The following is a 17,665-nucleotide window of genomic DNA, read 5'->3' on the forward strand; positions in this document are numbered from 1 at the left end:
TGGATGTGGAGGTGCCAGAGTTGAATTGGTTGATAACGTTAAAAATCACATCTTCTCCCTGAATATGTGACATTACCACTATAGCCCCAGAGCCCGTTGCAGTAAATTGGGTCATCTGCTGTTGAACGAATGAACGGGAATGAAAAGGGCGGATACACTGACATGATTGTGAAATTCCCAACCAATCCCAAAGCTTGTGGTCGGTACCGACTAATCGGAGAGAGAGATTACAGAAGGTTGGACCAACACGACACGGAATGCCAGCTGCCATTGGTCAGGTGGAGTAAGGTGCGCTCTGATTGGAGGGGACGCGGATGACGCGCGTCACTGAAGGAGGAGACGGAATAATGAAGAAAAACAAAGATGGCGGCGCGAGGCTGCGGTTTTCTCATCGACTCAGCGGGCGGTTTCTGACGGAGGAAGGGGGCAGACAGGCATCGTTTACCTCAGAAAATACCTTTAAAATACATTTCAAATTAAAGTCGGACCTTTTCAAACAAAAGTTGTGAAGAAAAGGAGACAGTCCCCGGTGGGGTTTATTGTTTATTTGTGTATAATTCCCGGGGCCCGGGAAGGGGGAGGTGACGGTTACCGGGTGAACGAGAAAACAAATTAAAAATGTCGGCGGTGGAGGAGAGAGAGCCGGCGCCCGCGGCTTCTTTGGCGGCGGCCGGAGCCCAGGAGCTCAACAACCCCCCGGAGCTGGAGGAAGGTCCGAGCTCCAAGAAGCGGGGGGTCCGGCTGGAGGCTGGATTTGCTCAAGGCTTGTATCTATTAACTTATTTAAATGGTACCTACTGTATGGGGCTATGGTTTACATTAAAACCGGAGGATCATGTCAGAGTGTTTGTTTATATTGAGCAGTTGTAGTTGGTAAAATACACTCCCTGGAGGAGCACCTTCTATGATGCTGCATTTCTTGCCTTCTGACCTTCCCCCATTTGTTATCTCCCATTTGATTTTACATTTTATTTGGTCAAATTTAATTTCATATTAATGAGACTTGGTATTCACTGTGTGTTATTAATTTGTTTGTTGGATTATTGTAAGAAAAAATTAATGGTGTCATGTCATTTCTGATGTCAGAGTTTGACATTGAATGTGCAGATGTGAATATCAGTAAGTTGTGAAAATAAATCAAGAACTTGTGGTTCTGACAAAAAAAGCACTTCACTGATATTCATGGCATTGTCTCATTTGAGTCTGACCAACAAACCATTTCATGTAGTCACCCAATTTAATTAAAATTTTCTTTGACTTAATTGAAGAAAATAACCCTGGCAGGCTAAGATTTGTACAATTTGTTTATAAGATTTATTTATACGTCCCTTGCTCTCGATGTGGTCTCTGCCATATTGGGAGACTGGACACCAACTTGCAGAACATTTCAGGGAACAGCTCTGGGACACCTAAACTAAACGACCCCACTGCCTTGTGGCTGAACGCTTTAACTTCCCCTCCAATCTGTCAAGGACACGCAAGTACTCTGCTGCCTCCCCCTTCAAGCTCGAGCTACCTGACACTTGTAGGAAGAACACCTCGTCTTCTGCCTTGGGACCCACTAACTACATGGGATCAATGTAAATTTCACCAGTTTCTTTATTCCACCCCCCCCCCCCCCCCCCCCCCCCCCATACCACACACCTTGTTCCAGATCCAGAGTTGAAAAATGTGGCGCTGGAAAAATGCCTAGAGGCCATGCCTCTAGGAATTCCCTGGCTGTTCTCTTGCATGGCACTCATCCATAGATTATATCAACAAACATATTGACCTGGACCCAATATACCGGCCACTGCAGCAGACAGTTGGAACTGACAACCAGAAGTGGCAGAGACAAACCACTATAAATGCTGGAGGAAACATCACAGAAGCGCTTCACAAGAGGATCCCTAGCACTGAGGATGTCACCTAGACAGGGAATGAAACGTCTGCAACAAAAATTCCCAGCTTGGCGAACAGAACCAGAACAACGAGCACCCGAGCTACAAATCTTCTCACAAACTTTGAATTGAGCATAGGAGTTGGGACATCCTGTTGCAACTGTCACACATGCCACACAACACAAGGCGTGGTCCTTCTCTGACTTACCATCCCTTTGAATATCAGGGGGAAGACACCCCTTCAATTGTAACATTCAGGAAAGATGCCTTATTTCAACAAAAATGTGCTGTGCTCACAGATGTTTGGACAGAGAAAGGGAGTTGCAGTCTGGAGTGAAGCTCAACCTTCATTCAGAAAGAGAGGAGCAGCAGTAGCTTCAGAAGCTCATGGTCCAACTTGCGCATTCAGACAATAGGGGGGGCTCTTCTGGGTAAAATCTGGGAGTGAAGCAATGTCTCCCCCTTTCCATTCCTTATGCTGGGAGAAAAGAGAAGGGGGGAAGCACTGTTCACTTGCAGCAACGGGAGGCAGAGAGTATGAATCCAAGCAGGGATCAGACTCTGCAAAAGTCAGTTTCAGTCGGCTTCTTCTGGAATATCGTGTGCAATTCTGGTCTCCCTCTTATAGGCAGGATGTTGTGAAACTTGAAAGGATTCAGGGAAGAGTCACAAGGCTGTTGTTTAGGTCGGAGGGTTTGAACCACAAGGAGAGGCTGAATAAGCTGGGGCTGTTTTCCCTAGAGCATCGCAGGCTGAGTGTGTGTTTTTTAAAGAGGCTTATGAAAATTGAGGAGTGTGGATGGGGTGAATAGACAAGGTCTTTTCCCTGGGATATGGGGAGTGCAGAACTAGAGGGCATAGGTTTAGGGCGAGGGGGGAAAAATTTGAAAGGACCTTGCAGTCAACCATTTTTTGCAGAGGGCGATGCGTGTATGGAATGAGCTGCCAGAGGAAGTGGTGGAGGCATCTGGATGGGTATAAAAAGGAAGGGTTTAGATGGATATGGACCAAGTGATGGCAAATGGAACTAGACTAATTTTGGATATCCGGTCGGCATGGACAAGTTAGATTGAAGGATCTGTTTCTGTGCTTTATGTCTCTGACTGTATGACTGGTGAAAAGCATTGACATTCGTCGAAACATTTATGTAACAGAAAATTATAAGAGGGTAAAGATAAACCTCACGTCATTGATCAATGAATCCTGGTGTAGTATGGCTGTATTTCCAGTAATAGTCAGTATGGCATGGAAGGAGTCCAAAACGACGGCTTCTTTTACAGAAACTCACACGTAAATCCGAGTCTTCTGGGAATCTAAGACAACCGTGCGTTAATATAAGACAGATAAGTCTGGGGTATATGGTACATATTTGATGGAATGTTTATGGCTCTAAAAGCCTGATTTTCAGTGTTTCTGGGCTCATAATATCGCACTGCAGCATATTGTATATCTTCAGTAAGAACGTCAATACCGCATGATAGATGTCCATTCAGCAACTTGAGTGGACTCTTCATGGAGTATGCAATCCACCACATTACCCTGCTGTATACATTTACATATAGATCAGCACAAAGATCTTGGGTATTAAGAGAGGAAAGAATGATCCACAGAAACTAGAATTGTGTGTTTTGATTTTCTATTGTGGACTAACAGCGATGACCTTTGCAATCTCTTTCCACAGGAATATTACAAGAGAAGAATTTGGAGGCAGAAATCTCAGACCAAACATCACATCGAAGTCTGACAGTCGCTTGATTCACCAGGACTTTGATATTGATAGCCTTGAAAACAAAGGGGAGAAGGTCTGTCTGCTTTGTTAGGTTTTAAACGTCAGTGTGACTGGAAACTCAGAGTCTCACATACCCACACACCAGAGTAGTGACTGGAACATGCTTTACAGACTGAATGAGAGTCCTCCAATTACCAGTTCACCAGTAACACCACACTTATGCTGTAAGTGTGAGCGAGTTTCAACTGATTGTTGAACCTGGAGAAATAAGAGGACACCTGCACCATGGAGAAATCATGAAAATGCAGGGAGTGTAGGAGCGGTTTTCCTTCCCCACCTGCCCGATATTCATCAGCATTTATACACAGGGCAGCGGCCATTCACCTACATTCAGCACAGGAAAGGCTTCATTCAGTCGCATCACCTCCTGGTCCACATTGGGGAGAAACTGCTCATCTGTCCTGTATGCTGAAGCAGATGAAGGACTTTTTTTTGATCCTGGATGGAGCATACTGCAGGTATACCTGAAATAGATACATTTGTCTCTGTCCCATTGAGTCTCCAGCACAGGGCCAGGCTGGGCTGCTCAATTGGTGTCTCAGTGTTTATTCTCCATCTGAGCCTCCATCCACCCCTCTTCATTGCTCCCCCATCTCCCCTCCATCAGCATAAGGGTATCCCCCACATTTCGAAAGTTCACTTTACACTACTTCACTTTCACAAAAGACCTACATTAATACCTGTTCTCACAAACCGAAAGAAATCCGAAGAGGATTGTCGCTTTTACAAAGAAAGGCATAATATAAATTAATTCATGGTAATTGCTTCTTCGCTTTAGGCCATTTTAGCTTATGAAAGGAACACTCTACTTTCAAATAGTGGGGGAAAGCTGTATCAATACAATACAGCACAGTCACAGGCCCTTCTCACTTAGTTTAGGCACACACACCCCCTCAAGCCTGTACTAATTCTTAATCCTTACTTAGACCTGCAATTTATTGCCCATGTGTGGTTTCTGTTCCTCTGTTCACCTCCCCTTCATGTGTCTATCAAGATACACCTTAAACATTGTTAAGGTGCCTGCTTCCACTACCTCCACTGGCAGTGCGTTCCAGAAACCCACCACCCCTCTGTAGAAATTCCCCACCCCCACCACTTGTCCCCCAAACAGTCCCCCTCTCACCTTGAACCTGTGCCCTCTTTTAGTTGACCTTTCCACTTTGGAGGGAAAAAACGCCTCTGACTATCATAGAATCCCTCCAGCGTGGAAACAGACAATTCAGCCCAACAAGTCAACACCAGCCCTCCAAAGATTAACATATAGAGACCCGTTCCCTTACCCCTGTGATCTACATTTACTCTTGACTAATGCACCGAACTTACACATCCCTGAACATTGGGGCAGTTTACATACAGACAATCCAACTTAACCTGCCTCTCCTTGGACACTATGGGTAATTTAGCTTCAGTAATCCACCCTAACCGATACACGTTTGTATTGTAGGAAGAAGCCGGAACACCTGAAGCAAACCCACACAGATATTGGAGGTGGGGTGCAGGGACAATGTGCCAACTCCACACAGATAGTTGCCTGAGACTAAAATCGAACGCAGGTCCCTGGCACTGTGAGGCGTCAGTGCAAACCACTGAGCTACCCTGCCACCCCTGTCCAGCCAATCTGTGTATTTCAGCATTTTGTCGAGGTCTCCTCTCAGCCTCTGTTTTTCCAAAGAAAACAATCCAGGTTTATGCCTCCTCTGCTCCTAACGAGAGCCCTCCAGACTAGGCAATGTCCTGGTGAACCTTGCCTGTACCCTCTACCAGAGCGCCCACATGGGCACGGCGGCACGGTGGCACAGTGGTTAGCACTGCTGCCTCACAGCGCCAGAGACCCGGGTTCAATTCCCACCTCAGGCGACTGATTGTGTGGAGTTTGCACATTCTCCCCGTGTCTGCGTGGGTTTCCTCCGGGTACTCCGGTTTCCTCCCACAGTCCAAAGATGTGCAGGTCAGGTGAATTGGCCATGCTAAATTGCCCGTAGTGTTAGGTAAGGGGTAGATGTAGGGGTATGGGTGGGTTGTGCTTCGGCGGGGCGGTGTGGACTTGTTGGGCCGAAGGGCCTGTTTCCACACTGTAAGTAATCTAATCTAATCTAATCCTTCCAGTAGCACAGTGACCAGAACTGCACACAATATTCAGAATGTGGCCAGAATAAACAGCTGTAACGTAACTCTTACACTCAAGGAAGCGTGCTGTGTGCTTTCTTGACCACCGTGCCCACCTGCATTACCACTTCCACGGATCTATATGCCCAGATCTCTCTGTATGCCAGTGTTCCTATGTGTTCTGCCATTTATCATACAATTCTTATATTTCCTTCATCTCTATCGAGCTTCACCTTAACTGTCTTTCTCTCTTTATCTCTTTTCCCCCCTCTCATCCCTCCACACATCAGCATATCATAAGACCATAGCAGCAAAAATTAGGCCATTCAGCCCATTGAGTCTGCTTCGCCATTCAATTATGGCTGATAAGTTTCTTAACCCCATTCTCTCCCTTAACCCTTGATCCCCTTGATTCTCACGAACCTATCTATTCCGTCTTAAATATATTCAGTAACCTGGCCTCCACAGCCTTGTGGCAGTGAATTCCATAGACTCACCACACTCTGGCTGAAGGAGCCTCTCTTCCCTCTGTTCTAAAGGGTCTTCCCTTGACGCGAAGGCTGAGCCGTCAGGTTCTAGTCTGTCCTACCAATGGAAACACCTTCCCAACATCCACACCGTTCATTATTCTGTAGGTTTCAATTAGATCCCCTCTCATCCTTCTGAACTCCATGAAGTATCAACCTAGAGTCCTCTAATGTTCTTCATATGTTAAATTTTTCAATCCTGGACCATTTTTGTGAACCTCCTCTGAACATGTTCTAGGGCCAGTACATCCTTCCTGAGATATGGGGCCCAAATCTACATACAGTACTCTAATTGTGGGCTGGCCGGAGATTTACAGAGCCTCAGAAGTATATCCCTGCTTTTATATTCAAGTCTGATCAAAATAAATGCCATCATTGCATTTGCCTCCCCAACTACTGACTCAACCTGTAAGTTTACCTTGAGAGAATCCTGGAGTAGAACTCCATGGTCCCTTTGCACATCAGATTTCTGAATTTTCTCCCCATAATCCTTTTGTTCCAGAGTAGCAGCAGAGATTTCCAGACACCTCGATTGTTTTCAGGGATACCAAGGGATCTTGGGAATTGCCAGTATCTCAGGAGGAGGCAGAGGGGAAAGTGGTGTGGTCCTGTAAACTGCAGAACTTTCCAACTCCCTGAATCAGCAGGAACTCTTTCTGGACCAAGAAACAAAAGGGCCACTGAGAAACTGCTACATCAGGAGGCAGAAATTAGGCCATTCAGCCCATTGAATGGTGGAGCAGACTCAATCATTCTTAAATATCAAGGGTTACAGGGAGAATTGGGTTGAGAAACGTTATCAGCCACGATTGAATAGTGGAGCAGACTCAATAGGCTGAATGACCTAATTTCTGGTAGTTAACCATCCCTGGGAAGAAGGACGCAAAACAACAAGCTGTTTCCTGGGACAGATGAGCGAAGTGTTTAATAAGCTCATGATAAAAGGACAATTAAGTTTGTCTGTGGAAGGAAGGCTCTGACGGAAAGGGGTTTTTTGCAGGAAAGGCTGTATCAAACAAACCACTAAACCTCGAGGATAAGAAGGTAAGTTACAGACCGGAGATCTCCAGAAGTATGGGGAGGTGGTGTTAGAATCTAAAGAAGCATCACACCACAGATTTGAAAGCGAGGAATCTCCACCAGAATTCAACCAGAATGATGTAGCAGCAGTACTTGGAAGAAGAATGCTGCACTGAATCCCTGGACACTTCCAGAGACAGATACTGTTGGGGGAAACTCAGTTAAATTCTGCCATCAATTGGGTGATAGCCAAGTTGTGAGTGAGGTTGAACTTGGTTACATAGAAGAATACAGCGCAGTACAGGCCCTTTGGCCCTCGATGTTGTGCCGATCCAAGCCCACCTAACCTACATTAACCCACTATCCTCCATATGCCTATCCAATGCCCGCTTAAATGCCCATAAAGAGGGAGAGTCCACCACTGCTACTGACAGCGCATTCCATGAACTCACTACTCACTGAGCAAAGAATCTACCCCTAACATCTGTCCTATACCGACCACCCCTTAATTTAAAGCTATGCCCCCTTGTAATAGCTGACTCCATACGTGGAAAAAGGTTCTCATGGTCAACCCTATCTAAACCTCTAATCATCTTGTACACCTCTATCAAGTCACCCCTAAACCTTCTTTTCTCCAATGAAAACTTGAGGAGTTTTATTTTTGGTTGCTCCATACAATAAAGTGTTAATCATTGTTTCAGCAGTTAATTGTGTGCAGTTTCTGAGTTAAGAGCCAAATTAAGACGATTCACCCACAACCACAGTGAGAGGCTGGGATTCATGTTGACTCCATTGCATTCAGCACTACATTACGTCAATACTTTTATAAAGCAAAGGCTGACAGCCACACCTATCTCAAACAGAAACACCCAGAGGAGCATGTCGCCCAATAATCTGTAAAATTAGCATGAAAAGTGGTGTAACCTGCTCTAGTGATAAGAATAAATCCCCAACACTTTAAAATCAACAATCAGCAATTTATTTATCCAACCCTCACGGTGAACAAATGAACAAAAGTATTAACATACTGGATACAGGCCAGGAGCAGATGGGTGGCACTAGTTTAGTTGGGGATCATGGACTGGTTGGTCTGAAGGGTCTGTTTCCAGGCTGCATGACTCCATCGCACGGAATGAATGGGGATCCATCCCAAAGATGATAAAGGTTTCAAGCACCACCTTAGGCAAATGTGTGGACACCCCTCCAGATAACTGAGGGCCGTGGGACACTGTGAGGGTCAATAGATCAGTCAGCCAGCCAGTTCTCTCCAGGAGACTTGTCTCTCAAGAAAGGAAGTGGTTTCCTGCCCCATCAGCCAGATTACCCAGTTTGGATTAGGTCCTATATTTCTAACAAAATAGGTAGACAGGGCAGTGTCTATAACAAATATGTTATTAAACTTGGAAGCGTGCTGAAGACATATACAAGGATGTTACCAGGATTCAAGGGTCTGTGTAAAAGGGAGAGGTTGGACAAGCTGAGATATTTTTATTTAGAGCATTAAGAGTCTGAGAGAGGCCCTTCGAGAAGTGAAGAGATCGTGAGAGGGTGAATGCACTCAGACTTTTACCCCGGGGTTGGGGAAGTGAGGGCTAGAGGACATCAGTTTAAGGTTAGAGGAAAAAGAATAAAAGGGAATGTGAGGGGCAACGTTTCTTTTCACGCAGACGGTGGTACACATATGGAATGAGATGCCAGCGGAAGTGGTTGAGGTGGGTACATTAACATCATTTAAAAGGCATTTGGACAAATACGTGGATAGGAAAGGTATGGAAGGAAATGGGCCAAGTGCATGGAAATGGGCTGAGTGTTGATGGACAGTTTGGTCGATGTGGACCATGTTGGGCCGAAGGGCCTGTCTCCTGCTGAAGGACTCTATGATTTGCATCTCTTTGTTGGTCAGACAGTTTTGAGTTTCCAAATGGAACATCTCACAATCAGGCCGAATAAAATCCAATCTCATTCGTCAACTCTGATGCGGAGGTGCTGGTGTTGAATTGGGGTGGACAAGGTCAGAAGTCACATGGCACCAGATGAAGTGATGAAGGAGCAGCACTCATGAAAGAGCAATGCTCCGAAAGCTTGTGATTTCAAATAAACTTGTTGCACTGTAACATGGTGTCATGTGACTTCCGACTTCTTCAACTCAAACTTGATGGGATACTTTGTCCAACTCGGCATATTTTATCAAGATTGCTTGGAGGAATTCTTTTTTTTTAAAGATTAGATTCCCTACAGTATGGAAACAAGTCCACACTGGCCCTCCGCAGAGTAACCCAGCCATTCCCCTATCCCTATTCCTCTACATTTACCCCAACTAATGCACCACACCGACACATCCCTGAACACTATAGGGCAATTTAGATGGGCCAATTCATCCTAACCTGCACACCTTTAGACCAGGGGAAGGAAACCAGAGCACTCAGAGGTAACCCATACAGACGTGGGGCGTGCAACGTGAAAGCGACACACAGACTGTCACCCCAAGGGTGGAATTGAACCCAGGTCAGCATCGTGAGGCATCGTACTAACCACTGAGTCACCATGCCACCCCTGAGCCACGTAGGTGGGCTTGGTGGGGGTGAGTCCAGCACAAAACACAAAAGCTCACTGCACCCACTGTCAGAATGGGCAGGAGGTTCAGCCCTGGGGGTGACCCACTGCAGCGTCACTGGTGGAATCTGATTGTTGGATGCACTGGTGCCTCCGCAAGTTGCAGGACAATGAGAACTGGTCAAAGACCTCGAAGTGAAGGAGCCATTGCGAAGTAGTGACCATAATACAATAAGCTTCAATATGCAATTTGAGAGGGAGAGGGTACAGTCGGAAGTGACAATACTTCTGTTGAATAAAGGGAATTATGGAGCTATGAGGGAGGAGCTGGCCAAAGTTCAATGGATGACCGTGGAGGAACAATGGCGGATATTTCTGTGTATAATGCAGAAGTTGCAGGATCAGTTCATTCCTAAAAGGAAGAAAGATCCCAGGAGGAGGCATGGGCGGCCGTGGCTGACGAGGGAAGTAAAGAAACATATAAAGTTAAAAGAGAAAAAGTATAACATAGCTAAGATAAGTGGGAAAACTGAGGACTGGGAAGCTTTTAAAGAGCAACAGAGGATTACTAAGAAGGAAATACGCAGAGGAAAAATGAGGTACGATGGTAAACTGGCCAAGAATATTAAGGAGGATAGTAAAAGCTTTTTTAGGTATGTGCAAGGCAAAAAAATGGTTAGGACAAAAATTGGGCCCTTGAAGACAGAAACAGGGGAATATATTACTAGGAACAAAGAAATGGCTGAGGAATTAAATGGGTACTTCAGATTTGTGTTCACTGGGGAAGACACAAGCAATCTCCCTGAGGTAACAGTGGCTGAAGACCTGAACTTAAGGGAATTTATATTTGCCAGAATTTGGTGTTGGAGAAGCTGTTAGGTCTGAAGGTTGATAAGTCTCCGGGGCCTGATGGTCTGCATCCCAGGGTACTGAAGGAGGTGGCTCGGGAAATCGTGGATGCGTTGGTGATTATTTTCCAGAGTTCAATAGATTCGGGGTTGGTTCCTGAGGATTGGAGGGTGGCAAATGTTATACCACTTTTTCAGAAAGGTGGGCGAGAGAAAGCAGGTAATTATAGACCAGTTAGTCTGACCTCAGTGTTGGGAAAGATGCTGGAGTCTATCATAAAGGATGAAATTACTGCACATCTGGATAGTAGTAACAGGATAGGACAGAGTCAGCATGGATTTATGAAGGGGAAATCATGCTTGACTAATCTTCTTGAATTTTTTGAGGATGTAACTATGAAGTTGGACGAGGGAAATCCAGTAGATGTAGTGTACCTGGACTTTCAGAAAGCTTTTGATAAAGTCCCACACAGGAGGTTAGTGAGTAAAATTAGGGTGCATGGTATTGGGGGCAAAGTACTAGACTGGATTGAAAATTGGTTGGCTAATAGGAAACAAAGTGATAAACGGCCCCATTTCGGAATGGCAGGCAGTGACCAGTGGGGTACCGCAAGGATCCGTGCTGGGACCACAGCTTTTTACAATATATGTTAATGATGTAGAAGATGGTATCAGCAATAACATTAGCAAATTTGCTGATGATACAAAGCTGGATGGCAGGGTGAAAAGTGATGAGGATGTTAAGAGATTACAGGGTGACCTGGACAAGTTAGGTGAGTGGGCAGATGCATAGCAGATGCAGTTTAATGTGGATAAATGTATGGTTATCCACTTTGGTAGCAAGAACAGGAAGGCAGACTACTACCTCAATGGAATCAACTTATGTAAAGGGGCAGTACAGAGAGATCTGGGTGTGCTTGTACACCAGTCAATGAAGGCAAGCATGCAGGTACAGCAGGTAATGAAGAAGGCTAACAGCATGCTGGCCTTCATAACAAGAGGAATTGAGTATAGAAGCAAAGAGGTGCTTCTGCAGCTGTACAGGGCCCTGGTGAGACCACACCTGGAGTACTGTGTGCAGTTCTGGTCTCCAAATTTGAGAAAAGACATTCTGGCTATTGAGGGAGTGCAGCATAGGTTCACGAGGTCAATTCCTGGAATGGCAGGATTACCTTACACTGAAAGACTGAAGCGACTGGGCTTGTATACCCTTGAGTTTCGAAGATTGAGAGGGGATCTGATTGAGATGTATAAGATTATGAAAGGATTGGACACACTGGCAGTAGGAAACATATTTCCACTGATGGGTGAGTGCCGAACCAGAGGACACAGCTTAAAAATACGGGGTAGGCCATTTCGGACAGAGCTCAGGAGAAACTTCTTCAAGCAGAGAGTGGTGGCTGTGTGGAATGCTCTGCCACAGGGAGCAGTGGAGGCCCAGTCTCTGGATTCATTTAAGAAGGAGTTGGATAGAGCTCTCAAAGATAGTGGAATCAAGGGTTATGGAGATAAGGCAGGAACAGGATACTGACTAGGAATGATCAGCCATGATTATATTGAATGGCGGTGCAGGCTCGAAGGGCAGAATGGCCTATTCCTGCACCTATTGTCTATTGTCCGCCCGCAGTCAGGGCAGGCAAACGGCCTCTCCCTGGTGTGGACCCATTGATGGGCCAGCAGTTTGGAGGAGTGGGAGAACCCCTTCCCGCACTCGGGGCAGCTGAATGGCTTTTCCCTAGTGTGGACCCGCTGGTGGGACAACAGGTCAGAGGAATTGCTGAAGGCCTTACCACACTCAGAGCAAGCGAAAGGCCTCTCCCTCATGTGGATTCGCCGGTGTCTCAGCAGGTCGGAGGAATTGCTGAAGGCCTTCCCGCACACTGGACAGCTGAAGGGCCTCTCCCCCGTGTGGACCCGCTGATGGGCCAGCAGGTTGGAGGATTTACTGAAGGCCTTCCCGCAATCTGGGCAGCTGAAGGGCCGCTCCCCCGTGTGGATCCGCTGATGGGCCAGCAGGTTGGAGGAATTGCTGAAGGCCTTCCCACACTCTAGGCAGCTGAAGGGCCTCTCTCCCGTGTGGACCCGCTGATGGGCCAGCAGGGAGGAGGAATTGCTGAAGGCCTTCCCGCACTCTGGGCAGCTGAAGGGCCTCACCCCCGTGTGGACCCGCCGGTGCCTCAGCAGGTTGGAGGAATCGCTGAAGGCCTTCCCGCATTCAGGGCAGCTGAATGGCCTCTCCCCCGTGTGGACTCGCCGGTGCGTCAGCAGGTTGGAGGAATTGCTGAAGGCTTTCCCGCATTCGTGGCAACTGAAGAGCCTCTCCCCTGCGTGGAATCGCTGGTGGGTCTGGAGGTTGTCCACCCAAGTGAATCCTTTCCCGCACATGGAGCAGTAAAACTTCCTCTCACCAGTGTGTATATGCTGGTGGGGCAGCAGGACAAAGGAGCAAGTAAAGCCCTTTGCCCGCTCGGGGCAGGAGAACGGCCTCTTCCCAGTGTGATTGCACTGATGAGCCGCCAGGACAGGTGGGACATGGAAGCCCTTCCCGCAGTCGCCACAATTCCATGGTTTCTCAACAGGGCGTGTTTCCTCGGGTTTCTCCATGGCCGAAGCTTCAGCTGCACACACACGTGTACAACCCTGCCATGAATTCTTCTTTCCAGGCAGTAGAGTTGTTTCAGGCTTCACACTCAGTGCGCTGCAACAGTAGGGTCTTTCAACCAGTCCCCCCGTACTCAAACAGGAACCAAAAAGAAAGCTTTGCTCCTTCTCACAGAATCATAGTTGAAAATTGTTGCGGTCCTGATGGATTGAGTAACTGTCAGACATTGATGTGAAAGTGAGGATTGGAGACGCTGGAGAGTCAGAGTCAAAAACTGCATCGCTGGAAAAGCGCAGCATGGCAAGAAGCATCAGAGAAGCAGGAGAATCAACATTTTGGACATAAGCCCTTTATCTGTTAACTTGAAACTTCTGTCTTCAGATAGTCTGTAAGAAAAGATTACAAAAGTCATCACTGCCAGTCCAGTTTTTTTTATAGATATTTTATTAGAAATTTAACATTTTATCAAGTTTACAAAAATAAACAAAACTCTCAGATATAAACATTGATATACAATTAACTCAAATATACAATAGCCAAAATTTAACAAAAAACAGAAAAAAAAAGAAAAAGAAAAAAAAACAAAACTCAACTATCTACTAATCTAACCTACAACTAACCAGAGCATATATTTAAGTGTCTTACATGCTCGGGATGTGTTAGCATCAGATATAATAAAACCCGTATTCGTGCGGGATTCCTCCCCCGAGGGGCCCCGGACCAGCCAGGTTTGTAATCTCAATTAAATAAAAGCCCTTGTTAGGATAGCCGAAATATCTGTATTTATGTAATTCAAGAAGGGCTGCCATATTTTATAAAATAATTCGGTCTTTCGGTGCACCATATTTGTAAGGAAGTCAAGGAGAATACATTCCATATTTAATCTGTGCCAATTTGAAAGTCCAGGGTGGCCCTCAGCCGCCCAGTTCACCAAAATATTTTTCCTTGCACGAAAGAAAGAATAGAAAATAGTCTCTTCCCGTATGTGTCCAGGGAGGGAAGGTTCGAAAAGCCCAAGAGGAGAGATACGGGGTCCACTTTAATTTCCGTTCCTAAAATTTCTGTCAGGGTACTTGCTACTTTAGTCCAATATCTACGGATCTTATGACAGGTCCATAAGCAATGTACATGAGTGCCCACTTCTATTTTGCATTTAGGACACATTGGAGATGCTCCTGCCTTAAATTTTGCCAATCGAACCGGTGCTATATGGGCCCTATGAAGTATCTTCAGCTGGATAGCCTGGGTTCTGTTACAGATAGTAATTCTTCTAGCATTTTCCCAAATATCATTCCACGTTTCTATAGAGATTTCTAGTCCCAAATCCTGATCTCATGTTTTAAGCAGATTATACATATCTCCCGATACTTCATCATGTAGTAAATGATAAATAGTACTGATGGAAAATACCCCCACTGGTCGTAGGATACTACATTCTCTATCTGATTTATAAAGACTATCTAATAACGTGGTCTTCTTCTGTATATAATCTCGAATTTGGAAGTATCGAAAGAGGTCTCCATTAGGTAATCCGAATTTCTGACGCAGCTGTTCAAAAGACATCTGGACCCCATCTTTAAATAGATCCCCTAAACATGAGATACCCCTGGATCTCCAGAGTTTAAAAGTGGCATCTGTAAATCCCGGTTGGAATCCCCATGCTCCCACTATCGGTGCATAGGGGGATGTTTTATGTGAATTGCCCTCATTTTGCCGTATTATATTCCAAGCACTGCCAGTCCAGTTAAGAATGAGATATCAAGGCATTGACACTGACACCAGAGAGAAACTGTACATATAGATGTGGCAAATGTTAGTGGCAAGCCAGAGTGATAGAGATATGTAGCACAGAAACAGACCCTTCGGTCTAATTCATGCGTGCCAATGAGATAACCTAACCTAATCCCGGCCAATTTGCCAGCATTTGGCCCATATCGTCTAAACCCTTCCTAATCGTATACCCATCCAGATGCCTGTTAATGTCATAATTGTACCAGCACCCACCACTTCCTCTGACAGCTCTTTCCTTAAACATGCCACTTTCTGCATGAAAGACTTATCCCTTCGGTTCCTTTGTTAAGTTCTTTTGCTTGAGCTTCTTACACTGCAATACGCCAACTTCTGTGAACAACCAAACTTTATTAAGTACAGTACAAGTTGTGGAGAAACTCTTAACACTCTTCGCAATGCTTGAACACAACAGTACCAAAAAAAAACAAACCCCTTAAACAAAGTAAAACTGAAACAGAGGCTTACAGTTGAAGTTAGAAGGGCAGAAGGAGACAGTGTTAGCAGCCTTTCTCCACATAGTCCACTGCTTAACTCACCCAAACGAGACTTCAGCTTTCAGGACTGACCACTCCCCTTTCATTGTACAGGTCACTTCTAAAACAAAAGCTTTGGCCTCAAGTCTCATCTGTTTACATATAACCAAAAATGCCTCCCAATACTGTTTTTCATCTCTGTACTAAACCAGTCACTTCGGAGCCCAGGTTTATTTACCACCCCTCTGAAAAAAAACCAAGGACACAGCATCCTTGAGAAGAAGGACCAGCTTTTAGTAAAAGGACCAGCTTTTAGTAAAAAGGACCAGCTTTTAGTAAAAAGGACCAGCTTTTAGTAAAAAGGACCAGCTTTTAGTAAAAAGGACCAGCTTTTAGTAAAAAGGACCAGCTTTTAGTAAAAAGGACCAGCTTTGTGACTGAGGGATATAGGCCAAACACTGGCAGATGGGATTAGATTAGTTTGAGAACATAGCATGGAGTAGTTGGACTGTTTCTGTGCTGTTTGACTCGGTAATTGTTCTGCAATGGTCTGAAAACCATTTCCTTGCCTTCCCCCATAAACATCCACTTCTTTGTTGTTCCAAAATCAGATGAACTCAGCCTTGAATATATTCAATGATCCCATAACTGCAGGAAGACATCCCCACTTCTGAACTCAATTCCTCTTGCTAAGATAACACCTGCTTTGCTCATTGCTTTCTGCACCTACCTCACAACTGGCATTGACTGGTATGGAAGGACGCTGAGGCCCCTTCATACACATTCCTGATGAAGAGCTCGTGCCTGTAACGCTGACTCTCCTGCTCCTCGGATGCTGCCTCATTTGCTGTGCTTTTCGAGCACCACACTTTTTGACTCTGATCTCCAACATTTGCGGTCCTCACTTTCTCCACATCCCAATATATCACCATTTAAACAATGCATCTCCTTTCTGCTTTCCCTCCCCACCCCCCACAGGGAATGCTATCACTTCACATCGTGGTACTGCATTTTCCATGAGTTTGCCAACTGAGACACAGACCTGGCCCAACTTTTCCAGAATCTCTCCCCTCCATAAATTGAGATTAAGAGAGAGAGACACACACACAATAGGGGTGTCTCTGATTAGGAGGACCACGCTCCTTCCGGTCCTCCAGGGCTTCCGATTGGCCCAACAAAAGAAGATCACGCGCAGTTTCCGCGGACAACCAGGAGCACGCACAGGTTTTGCTGACACCGGCGACCATGCGCAGTGTGTGTTGTCACCGAGGAGCATGCGCAAGATGCTCTGTGAAGTTGCTGGTGTTACCGACAGGTTTTGTGCCCAAATGACACTCGGAGACAAGAAAGGCTGGAGCAACATTTTATATTTATCCTGCAGCTCCACATTTTATTTGACGACTCATCTTTTCCTCAGGGTAGGGGACTCCCAAACTGGAGGGCAAAGGTTGAAGGTGAGAGGGGAAAGATTTAAAAGGGACCTAAGGAGTAGAAAAAAAGTGTGAAAGTTAATTCCCCACAAGTGCCCTCTCCAAACCTGCACATCTTTGGATTGTGGGGAGAAACCGGAGCACCAAAGGAATCCCACGCAGACATGGGGAGAAGGTGCAAACTCCACTCAGACAGTTGCCCGAAACTGGGATCAAACCTGGGTCCCCAGCGCTATAAGGCAGCAATGCCAGCCACTGAGCCTGTTCAGAAAAAGCAGCAATTGATTTATATTAGGGTGAGAGGGGAAAGGACTAAAAGGGACCTAAAGGGCAACTATTTTACGCAGCGGGTGGTGCGTGGATTGAATGAGCTCCCAGAGGAAGTGGTGGAGGCTGGTACAATTACAATATTCAAAAGGCATCTGGATGGGTATATGAACAGGAAGGTTTGGAGGGATATGGGCCAGGAGCTGGCAAATGGGCCTAGATTAATTTAGGATATTCGACAGGCACGGAACAAACAGTTTGTTTCCACGCTCCACTACTGTTTCTACATAGTCAGAATTGTTATGACACGGACTGCACCCCCCCCCCCCCAACTAATTTAAACCCAAAAAAGATTTACCCCATGTGGTAATGTGAAAAT

The 17,665-nt window shown here is 45.8% G+C and overlaps 1 protein-coding gene across 1 annotated transcript in view; it reads right to left on the reverse strand.

The window, feature by feature from the left end:
• The window catches only part of LOC122545363 (uncharacterized), a 227,691-nt gene that overhangs the window by 44,604 nt on the left and 165,422 nt on the right, over positions 1-17,665 (reverse strand). The window contains exon 3 of the mRNA XM_087974111.1: positions 12,398-13,095. Coding sequence (XP_087830237.1) covers positions 12,398-13,095 — 698 coding nt within the window. The remainder of the gene's footprint in view (positions 1-12,397; positions 13,096-17,665) is intronic.

This window comes from Chiloscyllium plagiosum, unplaced genomic scaffold (genome assembly GCF_037043375.1).
Source record: "Chiloscyllium plagiosum isolate Xiang-an unplaced genomic scaffold, Cpla_swu_hap1 HiC_scaffold_27, whole genome shotgun sequence".
Classification (NCBI taxonomy): domain Eukaryota; kingdom Metazoa; phylum Chordata; class Chondrichthyes; order Orectolobiformes; family Hemiscylliidae; genus Chiloscyllium; species Chiloscyllium plagiosum.